The following is a 13,901-nucleotide window of genomic DNA, read 5'->3' on the forward strand; positions in this document are numbered from 1 at the left end:
TTTTGTTCGAACATAAAATCAGAGATGGAAAATACAAGATTGAACTTCATGAAGTTATCGATCATTATTTATGGATACAATGAAACGTGCAGTGTGAACGTTCTAGCGAAATTATTGGTGGGGTTACTGTCATGCATAATGCTCACTAACGTCTATTCATGCGAGGATTTTATTTTTGCAGTGGAATTAATAATTTAAATTTGAGAGTTGGATTTGATTGATGAATTTTACTTTATTTTTATTATTTTACGATGATTTGAAATCCATTATATCAATTCATAAGAGTTGAAAATAAAGAGGAACGATTTCAAATAAATAAAATTTTGGTTATATACATGAAAAATATTATGAATTTATATCATTGTATTCGAAATCGTTGAAATCCTCTTATTCTTTGTTCAAAGATTTCAATAAAATCCCCGTCCGATTATATTATATATCAAAGTTAAACTCGTTACTATTTTTATTCTCCATAATTTTGTCATTTCAAACACGGGTTTCAAATCCATGAGATTAGTGAAGGTTATATAAGGAAAAAGGAAACTCCATTGATACACAAAAGTAGATTTAGAGTACACGTATAAGAATTCCAAAATGGATGGATGAAGGAGAGACTTACAGAGGAAGAATACAGAATGAGCATTATTTATATGCTATCTACAGTTGACCAATATAACCTTCACTGATCGAATAAGATCTCTAATTTTTAATCAAGTAACAAATAATACAAATTAAATGGACAAATATAATTTTTTCTTTAAATTATATTAATTACATATGATTAAAAAATTATAGTCAAAATAATATTATATATAAATATATGCGTACACAGTACAACATTTGACATAATGTGTGATGAGGCAAAAATAGCAGGGTTTTCACTGTAGCCTTTTGACTTTAGACAAAATTCATCCACTAGGATTGTGCGAGGGAACTATTTATTCGTTCAATTATGAAACAAAATTTAATTTTAAACACGGAAACTCTTCATTCTCAAGAATTAATTTTATTAGAAGGGTGTTTTATTTGAGTCATTTATAAAAAAATATATTACTTTTAATGTAAATATGAGTAACATTGATCAATCTCACATATAAATATTCATGAGACTGTTGCACAAAAAATTTACTCTAATTTGAAATGCAAACAAAGTTCCCTAATAACTATGTATTTGTGAATGGTTTGCGAATTAAATTATAAAGATATATAATTAATTTTATTAGATACTTAACTATTTTAAATGATACAATTTGAGCTCTAGCTAATTTCTATTATTCGATTGCATAGTTTACGTTCACTCGGATTGTTTTTTGCATTTTGGAATTAATCATCATATGAATGCATGAATATTGGAATTAGTCATAATTCTGATAATTGTGGCAACTGCTGCTGTTGCACCTCCCACTTGATCTTGCCTCATTTAGTGGATATAAATAGACCCCATCAACAATTTTTAAGAAAAATCCTACCTACTATATATATGAATTCATCCCTTCATAATTCTCAGAGCAATCAAAATTCTATATAGAGAGGGAGCCTGCAGATTTCTTTCTTCCAGTCTGTAAGTTAATTCTCTCTTTAAAAGCTTCATTATACTTGTAGTCTGTAGATGGACATATCGAGCAAAGAAATGAGCGAAAACGCGCATGCACACACACTTCTTAGGTTATAAACTCGAGAAAAATATCATCTCAAATAGCTTGTTTATGGGATGGTGTAACGTCTTGAGTTTATAAGTTACTATTTATTAGCTTAATATTTCAATGCGGGATATTATAACATTACCGACCTTTTGAGAAGCCGACGTCTGTGGCGGCCCACTTTAGATGTCTTTCATCCACTTTTCAGTACTCAGTGTATGTATCATGTACCTTAATGCAGTATATAATTTTTTTTATCGACAGTGATATGATGGTAGCCCTTTTCTAAGTCGCTCCTTCCACTATGCCAACTTTCAACGAGCGTACCAATTTTAAGTTATAAACCTAATAAGAATATCATCCCAAAAGTCGTCTATTAATAGGTGTTGTAACATCTTGAGTTATAAACTACTATTTATTAGTTTCGTTGGATATTGTAACACACACCAATCATTTTTTAAAAAGATCAAATTCTCCATATTATAATTTCACGATCTCTTCGTTTATATATATTAGACGTATTTGTTTAATTTCTAAACTACAGTAAGCTATCATTCATCATTAAAACGGTATGAATTAATTATCAGGAAAAGAGGGATCGAACCAGTCAGCAGTCCATGAGAAAATTCTCACATTTTATGTTTAATAATTTCTCAAAAAAGTTTATTTCTTATATCTTACAACTTCCATTATTTAATAGAACGAGACTTGTTCTTTCATTCCTTTTTTAAAATAAATAAAATTCACGAGCCCACGCTTTGCATGCATGTCCCTTTATTTTCTCATGCAAACTAGGGGTGTTCATCGGTCGGTTCGGTTATGTTTTCGGTTTTTTATTTCGGTTTTTTCGGTTTTCGGTTTTAGAAATATATAATCCGATATCCGAACCATTTTTCTTCGGTTCGGTTCGGTTTTCTACCAGAACGCTTCGGTTATTTCGGTCGGTTAATTCGGTTTTAATATAATTATTTAAATTAATAATATAAATATATTGTAAAATATAATATGTTAACTTTTTACATGTTTTTTTAGTGAAATATTTAAATATAATGTCTAAATTAATTAAACAAACAAAATATTGTCTAAATTAATTAAACAAACGACAATCACCTAAAAATTGTTCAAAATAGTTCTTCGTTCACTGAATATCATATCAAAATATATAATATCAATAAAAATATAAAAAATTTATTAATTTATTGAAATTTCGGTTATTTCGGTTTTGACATATATAATCCGAAACCGAACCAAATAAACTTCGGTTTTAACATTTATATCCGAATTACTAAATTCGGCTTTCGGTTCAGTTCCATTTTTGGTTTTTTCGGTTTGGATTTTCGGTTTTTTCGGTTTTATCCGAAGTTTGAAAACCCCTAATGCAAACAACACCAATTTCTATGTATATGGTATGTGTACAGGAAAAATGGGCGGCAAGAATAAGATGAGAGTCCCTGTGTTGTTGATTGTGTTGCTATTGATCCTCACAATGGTCGAAGGAAGCAGGGTAGCCATGTTTGCTGAGAAGCACGATAAAATGGACAAGCTGGATGGTTTTGAAGAAGATGGCAGTTTAAGTGGTTCCGATGGGGATAATCACCATTACTACTCCATACCCGATTTCAATCGCCATAATAATAATGATCAAGGCGATAGGAGTCCTGGAAAAGTCTAATTAATCACTATAAATAATTAACTTATATATATATATATATATATATATATATGTATGTGTTTGTAAGCTCGTGGTAATTTAAATTTCAGTATAGTCGGTTGCTGTTTATATGTATGAATAAAAGAGTTACTGTAAATATGGAAAGACAAATAATGGTATATGTTACTAATTATTATGTAGGTGTGGTTACTAAGTGATATTTATGAATAATAATGTATTTTTATGAGTTTTTATAATGTTTAATCTGATTTTATATTTATTGACCAACCAAACAGTGTAAAATTGAAGTCATTAAAACTGTAAAACACTTGAAATTTATGTCTCAGACTACTATATATATCGAAAGGGGTTAATAACATTTGTGGCGTTGTAACTTGCCTGTTTTTCATTTTTGTTTTTATTATCGGTCATTTTATATTCTTGGTCCAGATTTCCATTTTTTATGTCATTATTAGTTGAAGTGCTGACATAACTCGGAAAATGATTACGTGACATCGAAAAAGATAACTTAACAACGAAAATTATAGAACCACATCGCTGACGCATTTGCACGTCTTCATGTTGAAAAAAGATTAAAATTGAAACAGGAGTTCGTAAAACTAAAATCCTGAAATAACTGATAACCAAAAATAAAATAAAAAATATGCAAGTTATTTGACAAAAAATGTAATTTCCCTGTCATATCATGACCTCATTCCTAATTTATGGATTTTAACTATGATCTATCTAATTATGATATTAAAAAAGGACGATATTTATCTAAATTAAAATTCCAATATTTTCCAAGTTTTTATTCATTTGTAGCAATACGTATTTTATTTCATGACAGTTTTTAATGCATATATGCAAAATTAGGTCATTGACCGCGTATTATCAACTACCCCAAGTCCTCGTTCATCGGCTTCAGCCCCAGAGCCTTACACACGGGGTCGGACCCAGGGGCGGAGCCACGTGCTCCTTTAAGCCCGAGTGGTCCAATTTTTTTAAAAAAATATATATGTAAATTTTGTATAATTTTGGAATAATATGATATGATATTAGTTCGGGTGGATCAATTTAAAATATTAAAATATTCTATAATTTAAAATTCCAGCCCGAGCAGAGCCATATTTCTGGCTCCGCCACTGGTCGGACCCGTATGCTATATATTGTTCCGATACGGCGGCTGGTACAAATGTTCGGCGTTGCAACCGTTCCTGGAGTCACCTTCATCCACCATATTCGCCGTCGTGCTCCGCCCATTATTTGTTTGTCTTGATTATTAGTTATTAAGCATATAATAATATATTTTACTTGGTTTTTACGTGATAATCTTACGTGGATTATTATATCCGATAAAAAGTACACCTAAATTTGATAACAAAGACAACATGAACTGATTTGGATTAATTTTATATTTGCTTGTCATTTTAACAATGATGGTTCAATGTCTCGTAAGACTGTCTCACAAGATACGTACTCTTTGGTTAATTAAAGTTGGATATGACGCTCATAATTATGAACAAATATTTTTGAAATAAAACATTCACTCTTTTTGAACCTGAAGTCGTTTTGGTAGGGTTGAGTATTGTTCATAATATCATGTTTGACTAGTTTTCAGGGTAATCAAATTAATACAAAGATTGTCTGAAATCTATGCTATAAATTCAATTTTTGTTCACAACTGACAAATGTCGATAACTCAAATAAAATATATATTTCACAAAATTAATTTATAAAACCGTCTTACAAATATTTTTTTTGTGATGTATCGTGCTATCGGGGATTCACGATTTTGGAGGGCGTAGAATTCATCTTTAGAGGGCAAATCTCAGTCGTGGTCGGTGGAAAAGCGAGACATTCAACTAATCATATTGTTCCACAGATTAATGGGTGGAGAGAAAGGACCAACGGTGTAGTGGACGCGTGCAATGTGCATATGTCAGGTCACGTTCTGAGTCCGGATTTGTGTTTCTGTGACTTTACGATATTTCTATAACAACTATTTCGTATTCATTCTTACTTTAAGGTACAGTTTGATTCAATTACTTGTAAGTACTACTATAAATAGTCCTATCATATCACTTGTTTTGTACAAGTATTATTTATCTTGATCAATCAAATTATTAATTATTTATTTCACATCAATCAAATTCGTAATAATTTATCTCACATAAATCAAATCAATAATATAAAATTACAATATTACCATTAATAAATAATATTATTAATATTCTATTAATATTTTCAACAATGACAAAATGGTAATATCATATTATCTCAAATTTAATCAATCAAATCAAACATTATATTAACTATCATTTTATATTTATTTTATTATTACAAAATATTACTTATCTCCCTATTATATATCTCATACCATGAACCAAACGATAACTAAGAAAATAATTAACCTAAGTTGCTATATAAATCTATTGTAATCAATAATAAACTCATTTTAAATATTTATTTTTTTAGAGACAACAGATATCACACATCAAAGAGTTTGACATGTTAATTAGTTTTTTGCTTTTTTCCTAAATCAAACATTTAGAAAAAAAATGCGTGTTTTTCCTTTTACGAAACTCATCTTCACATGATGTCTAAAATTTAAATCATGTATATTTTTAAAAGAGTCTATTTTTATTTTTTTTAATATTAATAGACAATAATATTCTTCTATTAATATCTTTGTTTTCGGTAAATTTATTTTAATTTATTTGTAATCTTGCTTCCTAAAATAAATTATCTAGAACATTAGTTATTCAAAAAAAAATTTATAGTTAAATTTATAAATATGGAAAATTGCATAAAATAAAATAAAAATATTGATAATTAAACCAACTGTTAATTTTACTTCATTTAATTTACTTTTTATTTTCAAAAAATTCTAATCAAGTGATGCTTTATTCTTATGTTTTTTTTTATATTTTATCCCAACTTTCAAATATCTGAACTGTACAAAATTTTGTTAGAGATAATATACGAAACATATTTGAAAATAGTGAAAGGTAACATTTCCAAAGCCTGATATCATATTGAGTGGAAACTTCTCGAATTCGTCGCTCTCTATAAGCCCTAGTTGCGATTTCTCACTCTCAACTAACACACTACGCCACCTTCCTTATCCACAGCTTCAGCGCCACCAATAACCCACCTAAACCCGTTTTACACTCTCCCTAGAGAATGGCTTCAGCTAATGCCATATCTACCGCCGCGCTCCTCCCTTATCCGTCTAAACGGGTAGCTTTTTCTTGAGTTTTGTCTTAGATTTTCTTTCTTTACTCGGTTTTGTGTTGTTTTATGCATTTAAATTTCTTGGTTTCGGTTACAGGGTGGATTGAAGAGCCGGAAAGTGAGCCAATTACAGCAGGGGCAGAAGTTTGAGAACAAGCAGGTCAAGAATCGGTTTGTTGTCAGGGCCAGTGCTAAGGAAATTGCGTTCGATCAGAAGTCAAGGGCTGCTATGCAATCTGGTATTGATAAGCTTGCTGATGCGGTTGGCCTTACTCTTGGACCCAGGGGTAATTTTTCTGAAAAGAATTGCTTAATCTGTGAAATTACATTGAATTTGTAGCAGTTGGATGTATATTTAATAGGGAGTATTTATGAGCAACCGCTGAGTGTTGCTTTGTTTTCATATGCGTCTCGGGTAGATGGTTTTAATGGAAGAGTGGAAATTCACGTCTTTTGATAATTATATGGTTGATTTGAGTTGCCTTTAATACGAGTGGAAATTAAGTGGTTGTGGGTCTCGACATCTGTTCATCAGTTGTCTGGCGAGCGATTAGTTATCGTTAGCTAATTGTCGTTCAATGATTAATCTTAGTATTTTGGCATGCTGACACATTTATATTGTGCTTGAATGAAGAGGGATGGATTATTCTGGATGTTTCTATAGTTTCCTCTCATTAGAAAATTGTAGTTGTTTGTATATTGATATTGTTTATGGACCAGTCCATCTGTTTGATGGTTTTGCTATTGGCATGCATCTAATGTTTGTTTATTTTTTGTCTTTCCGATGTTATGTTATGCAGGAAGAAATGTTGTACTTGATGAATACGGGGCACCAAAGGTGGTCAATGATGGTGTCACAATTGCTCGAGCCATAGAATTGCCTGATGCTATGGAAAATGCTGGTGCTGCTTTGATTAGGGAGGTCTGTTTTTCCAATGTTTTCTCTTTAGCACATGAACATGACGGAACACCGAACACCATTGCTTTTTGTGAATTTAACAGTTTTTAATAGTGATTGTTAATACTTGATGTTTTCTGTAAGTTTCCCCTTGTATCATTTTCGATTAATCATGATGTTGAAGCTTTATATTGTGTTTGAAGGTTGCTAGCAAGACTAATGATTCTGCTGGTGATGGGACAACTACAGCATCCATCCTTGCTCGTGAAATTATCAAACTCGGCCTTCTAAGTGTTACCTCCGGGGCAAATCCGGTTTCATTGAAGAAAGGTATCGATAAAACTGTGCAGGGTTTGGTTGATGAGCTTGAGAAAAAATCCAGGCCCATTAAAGGTCGTGATGATATCAAAGGTACCAACCTCTCTATGGATAATTTTTGTGATTTAATATGTCGAATTTTTTAAATGGTGACAGACCCATAGCCTTAATATTGAAAATATCACTGCGTGAATATTGCAGCCATTGCCACTATCTCTGCCGGAAATGATGATACCATTGGGATAATGATTGCCGATGCTGTGGACAAGGTTGGACCAGATGGTGTCTTATCCATTGAATCATCATCTTCCTTTGAGACCACAGTTGACGTAGAAGAAGGAATGGAGGTCTGTTTGCATATAATAGATTTTCTTATTCTTTGCTTCTTCTTGTATACTCACCTTTTCATAATGTGTTATTTGTCGTTTACAGATTGATCGAGGATACATCTCCCCGCAATTTGTCACCAACCAAGAGAAGCTGCTTGTTGAATTTGAGAATGCGAGAATATTAGTCACGGACCAGAAGATTTCTGCCATCAAGGATATTATTCCCTTGCTTGAGAAGACTACTCAGTTACGAGCTCCTTTGCTCATCATTGCTGAAGATGTCACCGGAGAAGCTTTGGCAACTCTTGTTGTAAACAAGCTTAGGGGTGTTCTGAATGTTGCTGCCATCAAAGCTCCGGGTTTTGGAGAAAGAAGAAAAGCACTTCTTCAAGACATTGCCATCTTGACGGGTAAAGACAATTTTTCGGAAAGACTACTGCATGATGATTCTTACATATAATATCTGCCAACAAGAAAAGTACCTGATCCTTGATAATCTTGGTGAGGAGTGAAAGGAAGAAGGTTTATTGGACAATTTTTTTGGAAATGAATGAGAGCATCGATTAATTACGAAGTTATACTAATTTTTATTTTTACTAATCCACTACTGTGTTTTCTATCCCTGGCTTTTGATAGTATACACAGTTGAGAAGATTTACAACCATTGCATTCTTATATTTCAATTTTCAGGGGCTGAATATCAAGCTACTGATTTGGCCTTGCGTGTGGAAAACACTGATGTGGATCAGTTGGGTATAGCAAGAAAGATAACCATTAGCAAAGACTCAACCACCATCATTGCTGATGCTGCATCTAAAGATGAGCTCCAGGCTAGGATTGCTCAGCTTAAAAAGGAACTCTCTGAGACAGAGTCAGTTTATGATTCTGAGAAACTTGCTGAAAGAATTGCAAAATTATCTGGTGGGGTTGCTGTGATCAAGGTTGGTGCAGCAACAGAGACCGAGCTCGAGGACCGCAAGCTTCGTATTGAGGATGCCAAAAATGCAACATTTGCTGCTATCGAGGAAGGCATTGTGCCGGGTGGCGGTGCTGCATTAGTGCACCTATCAACTGTTGTTCCAACCATCAAGGAGAAGATTGAAGATGCCGATGAAAGATTAGGCGCCGATATAATTCAAAAGGTATGAGGTGTTTTGATCTTCCATTTTAGTTTGTTACAACTGATTATTAGTTCATACTTTTTAGTCTTCTCAGTGGGTTCGATTCCACTTTTCCTTGAATATAAAGGATAAGTAGCTGTACTAAAATAGGCAATTTTACATCCTTGGTGGTGAAGATGGCTCGAGACAAGAATTGTTAACTGAAATGGAGGTGATTAGCGCTAGCAATCGAAAAATATAGCCTTGAATCGGTTTGCTGTTTCTAAATGTGAAAGATTGCAGGCCCTAGTTGCACCAGCATTGTTGATTTCAACGTGAAAGATTTAATGATAATGGTGATGTCTCGTGATTGCAGGCCCTAGTTGCACCAGCATTGTTGATTGCGCAAAATGCTGGGGTCGAAGGTGAGGTGGTCGTGGAGAAATTGAAGTCTAGCGATTGGGAGTTTGGTTACAATGCAATGACCGACACGTACGAGAACTTGGTAGAAGCTGGAGTTATTGACCCTGCTAAGGTAACAAGATGTGCACTGCAAAATGCTGCTTCGGTTGCTGGAATGGTGCTTACCACGCAAGCCATAGTTGTGGAGAAACCTAAGCCAAAGATGCCACTAGCAGCTGCTGCTGGTGGCCCGTCAGGTATGGGCAGCTACTCAGTGTGATCAAGCATCGTTTTGCTTTGTAGGAATTTTGAAAGTATTTACCATCTGGTCCATTGGTTCTTGGTCGCGGATGGGGTGAACAAGAGACTAAAAGTTTTTTTTTTTTTCTCTCTAGTTAAATCTGTTTCGTGAACTCTAGGAATTGTTTCTTGGTGAGAATCTGAATGTTAAAGCCGTGACATAATAAATTATTGTTTCTCGGATGTTGCATCAGTTATCTTAAGTATACTGCCTTAATGGATGTATCAATTATCTAGTAAGTATGCTGCCTTCATTATTTTCATCATTGCATTAAAAAAACTATAGTATTACTCTATATATAATATTTATTTACATTCATTTATTATTGAAATAGTGAAATTATAATATACCACTATATCTCAAATTTAATTAATCAATTTGAACAGATTTTTATTTACTCATTTTTTATCGTTATCCAACTTAAATGTTTAAGGAATCGCAATTTTTTTCACATACGTTCAGTTAAATGAGCCACGTGCATACTCTTCATTACGGTATGCATTCGGAGCAGAGCCGACAATATAGGTTGGTCGGTCCGCCAAACTATGTTAGTGGGTTGAATTCAAATTTATCACTCTTTTTAAAGATAAAGATGGGCCAGCTTGCGTGGCAAGGTGGGTTGATTTGCTGTAGGTTCAGGTTGACCCGCGGGTTGAGAATATATATATATATTTTGTAGTGAAAGCTGTGAATTTTTTGTGCAAATATCTTTGGTCAATGTGAAATCAAGAATTTTATTAAAATTTTCTAAAATTTTATAGTTATGAGATGCTCAAATTCGATGTTATGTAAGATTTTCATTTTTTGATAGTCTGGCTAACAAGTAAGACCACCTAATCCACGAGGATTCTCAACTCGTCAGGTCGGCGGGCCGGACCAATCCATCGTGAGTTGGGAGGTGAAAATGTTCGGGGATGGGTATGTTTGGCTTCATTTTCTACAATTCATTATTGAAAAACATTAAGCTAAATAATGACTTGTTATAAATATATTTTTATTGTAGATGTTTATGACAAGATAACTTATGTAAGGTTTGTATGTTGTAATCTTCCTATATAAATAGGGTGATTGTGTTCAATTGCACCTGAGTATTGCTTCATTATCATTTTTCTTTATGAATTTTCTCTACTCATCTCTATTTCTTTTATGGTTTATAACACGTTATTTTGTAATCTTCCTCTATATGTTTTTGAATCAAATATCCATGAAATTTTATGAATTTTTATTTATTGTTTATTAAATTTGATATCACTATCATAAGCTCGAGCTGACAGAAATTCTTGTATTATCTAGAAAGAATAAATAATTTGAGCCCACGAATCGCAACTTGATGTTTGCGAAATTATATTTTGAGAAAAATTTCTAAAATATATAATCAATACAAGCTTGATTAGAAGAAATAATATGAATATCAATTTTATGATTATAAATACGTTGGTTTAGTTGATTTATTCTGTTTCCAATTGATTGTTAAAACCATTGATTTTGATAATAAATACATCATATTTGGAGGTATCTGAAATACATGTTGTATATGTTATGCCAACTGATAATGTGTTATGTGCGACAAATACATTAGAATAAATCTCTTGAATAAATTGTAGATAAGGGAAAAAATTTGAATCTTATTATCACATATTTTGAGTAATGAAATTTTTATGATGAAATTTTTCATTTGTTATTCTTGTAAAATGATATTTCCAACATTGAGGGAAGGAAATAGAAGCTAAAAAAATATTTTTGAGATCGATCCAATGTAGTATAAAGTGAACATGAACTTCCAAATTTAAATCTCAAAATATGTTATTTGACCTTATATATAAGATCGATTATACTATTTAGCTTCATAAATGTTCTAGTTGAACAACATATACAACTCGTCTGAAGCGACAAAAAACCTTTTTAAAAAGAATGAGTGGATATCTCAATGTCAAAAGAATAATAGAAGCTAGTCGTTATGAAAGAAATTGATATCTTGCATGACATATCATATATTACTTGTAAGTAAAGATAAAAGACGCTAAAAGCGTGATCGACCAAATATTTTAACGAATCCAATTTAGATGGTGTTATTCATGAAGAATAACAAGTATACTAAAAGATGAGATTTTGCATATTATTTGGGATCAAAATGATATAATTATTAATGTGTTTTTTGCTATAATACAAAATGATAATTATCTTGAAATACAATTTGTAGTGATTGTCAATAAAAATGATTGATAAATGACATGTGAAATATGAGCACACTTTAGCTCAGAGTTTCTAACCCAAAATCGGTTATGAGAAATATTTACAGTGGTCATTGATGAGTTAATTTGATAGTGATATATATATAAAATCCTCTTAGGATAAAAGATATCAAATGGATTTAGATTCAACGTCCAAAACTATTATTTCAATAGATCATGTCATTATACAAATTAAAATGATCACACGAATCAACTTTTGGCAAAACAGTGTAGAAGTTAAGAATACGAAGAGTTGATCATTTTAAGTGATGCTTGCAATAAAGAGAGCAGTCAAAGTTATACTCTTTTTTCCTCGTTTATTATTTTTTTCTCGTGGTTTTTCAAAAGTAAGTTTTTAATGAGTCAATTAACAATTAACGAGAGATGTCGTACTCTTTTTCTTTCTCTAGGATTTTGTCCCACTGTTTTTTCCTATAAAGGTTTTAACGAGGCGCATATATCATTGGGAAGACATCCAAAGAAAGTATATATTGATGCACTCTTTTTATCTCGTTCTGATTTTTGTCAATGTGTTTTACTGACAAAGTTTAAAGGAGGCATCATTGAGTCCCGATGAAGTTTCTAAGGTCCATCTTGCCAAATGGATATTTGACGAATCAATTATTTTTGTAAATAATCATCTAAGGGGGAGTGTTATAAATATATTCTTATTGTAGATGATTACCTTATTTAGTTATACTTGTAATAATGATAAATATGACAAGATAATATAAGTAAATATTTGTATGTTGTAATATTCCCCTATAAATAGGTTGACTGTGTTCAATAAAAATTACACATGAGTATTGACTCGTTATCTCTTTTTTTTATGAATTCTCTCTGCTCATCTCTATTTCTTTTATAGATTATAACATGACTCTCATTTTTATAATATAACTATATTAATTTTCTAATAATTTTCCAAAAACATATTATGGTATTATACGATATCTTATTTTATATATTTTAAAATATCTTACAGTTAGAACTTAGAAGTGCATTTTTTTGTACTTTCATGAAATCAGCATATTTTGCCGGCGATTTAGAAACCGTTGCATATTTAGAAAAATACGAATATAAATTATATTATCTAATAGATTTAGCGAAAATCAATAATAATAAAAATAGATATAGCAGTTACGTTTAAGTTTAAGAAGTGGATCCGACCATGGTTTGCTGTCGTGTCCGAAATGGCCATTTCGTAATGGGAATGGCCAAATGGCCTGGGCAAAGACATTTGTTGCAGTGTAACGCTGTTCTTTGACGTTATATCGGTGATTCGCAGCCAAACACTTGTTTTTTTTTTTTTGGAACATTTTGACTATAAATTATAATAGACCGATTTACCCTAAATCCCTGATTATTTTTTCACGCATCAGACGCTATGCAAAGGTACCCTTTTCTTTTGTTTTTTTTTGTTTTTTAGTTGGGAATCTTAAATCATTTGAACGATATAATAAGGGTTAGTTGTGTCAAACATCTCTCGTGAATAAGAAAAATAAACATCATATGTAAAATACCTCGTGTTTTTAAAAATCAGACATAAAACTTCATATAAAATGAGTGAAATGTGTTTGATTTTTTTTTTAAAAAAAGATGCATTAGAATATTAATATTTTTAGGGGGTTTTATGCATTTTTAGATTTTAATAATAATAATAATAAGAGTAATAATATTTGAACCTTTGTATGTCAATTTTCCCACAAATCTTGAAGTTCTCTTTATGCTGGTACCCAAATAGACAAGAAATTGACCCATTCCAAAGTAACAAGGGGAATGTACGACAATGGGCGG

General features: G+C 31.8%; 1 protein-coding gene and 1 long non-coding RNA gene across 2 annotated transcripts; both read left to right on the forward strand.

The window, feature by feature from the left end:
• The first annotated feature begins 1,428 nt into the window (after positions 1-1,428).
• Positions 1,429-3,541, forward strand: LOC142554494 (uncharacterized). The gene is made up of 2 exons (XR_012822197.1): positions 1,429-1,561; positions 3,059-3,541. It is a non-coding gene; the product is annotated as an uncharacterized LOC142554494 (long non-coding RNA).
• Positions 3,542-6,310: 2,769 nt separating this feature from the next.
• On the forward strand, positions 6,311-10,115 carry LOC142553509 (ruBisCO large subunit-binding protein subunit alpha-like). The gene is made up of 8 exons (XM_075663824.1): positions 6,311-6,534; positions 6,626-6,815; positions 7,329-7,450; positions 7,630-7,837; positions 7,946-8,091; positions 8,177-8,483; positions 8,764-9,215; positions 9,550-10,115. The coding sequence occupies exons 1-8, from the start codon at positions 6,478-6,480 to the stop codon at positions 9,853-9,855; spliced, it is 1,788 nt and encodes a 595-aa protein (XP_075519939.1). The 5' UTR covers positions 6,311-6,477; the 3' UTR covers positions 9,856-10,115.
• The last annotated feature ends 3,786 nt before the right edge of the window (positions 10,116-13,901 follow it).

Source organism: Primulina tabacum, chromosome 8, assembly GCF_025594145.1.
Source record: "Primulina tabacum isolate GXHZ01 chromosome 8, ASM2559414v2, whole genome shotgun sequence".
Classification (NCBI taxonomy): Eukaryota; Viridiplantae; Streptophyta; class Magnoliopsida; order Lamiales; family Gesneriaceae; genus Primulina; species Primulina tabacum.

What these genes read in the sequence shown, in the direction of transcription:
- LOC142553509 (XM_075663824.1), top strand. Translation starts at nt 6,478, where the DNA reads ATGGCTTCAGCTAATGCCATATCTACCGCCGCGCTCCTCCCTTATCCG. An exon ending in AGGTCGTGATGATATCAAAG is followed by an intron (nt 7,838 to 7,945) that starts GTACCAACCTCT and finishes TGAATATTGCAG; the next exon opens with CCATTGCCACTATCTCTGCC. An exon ending in ACGTAGAAGAAGGAATGGAG is followed by an intron (nt 8,092 to 8,176) that starts GTCTGTTTGCAT and finishes TGTCGTTTACAG; the next exon opens with ATTGATCGAGGATACATCTC.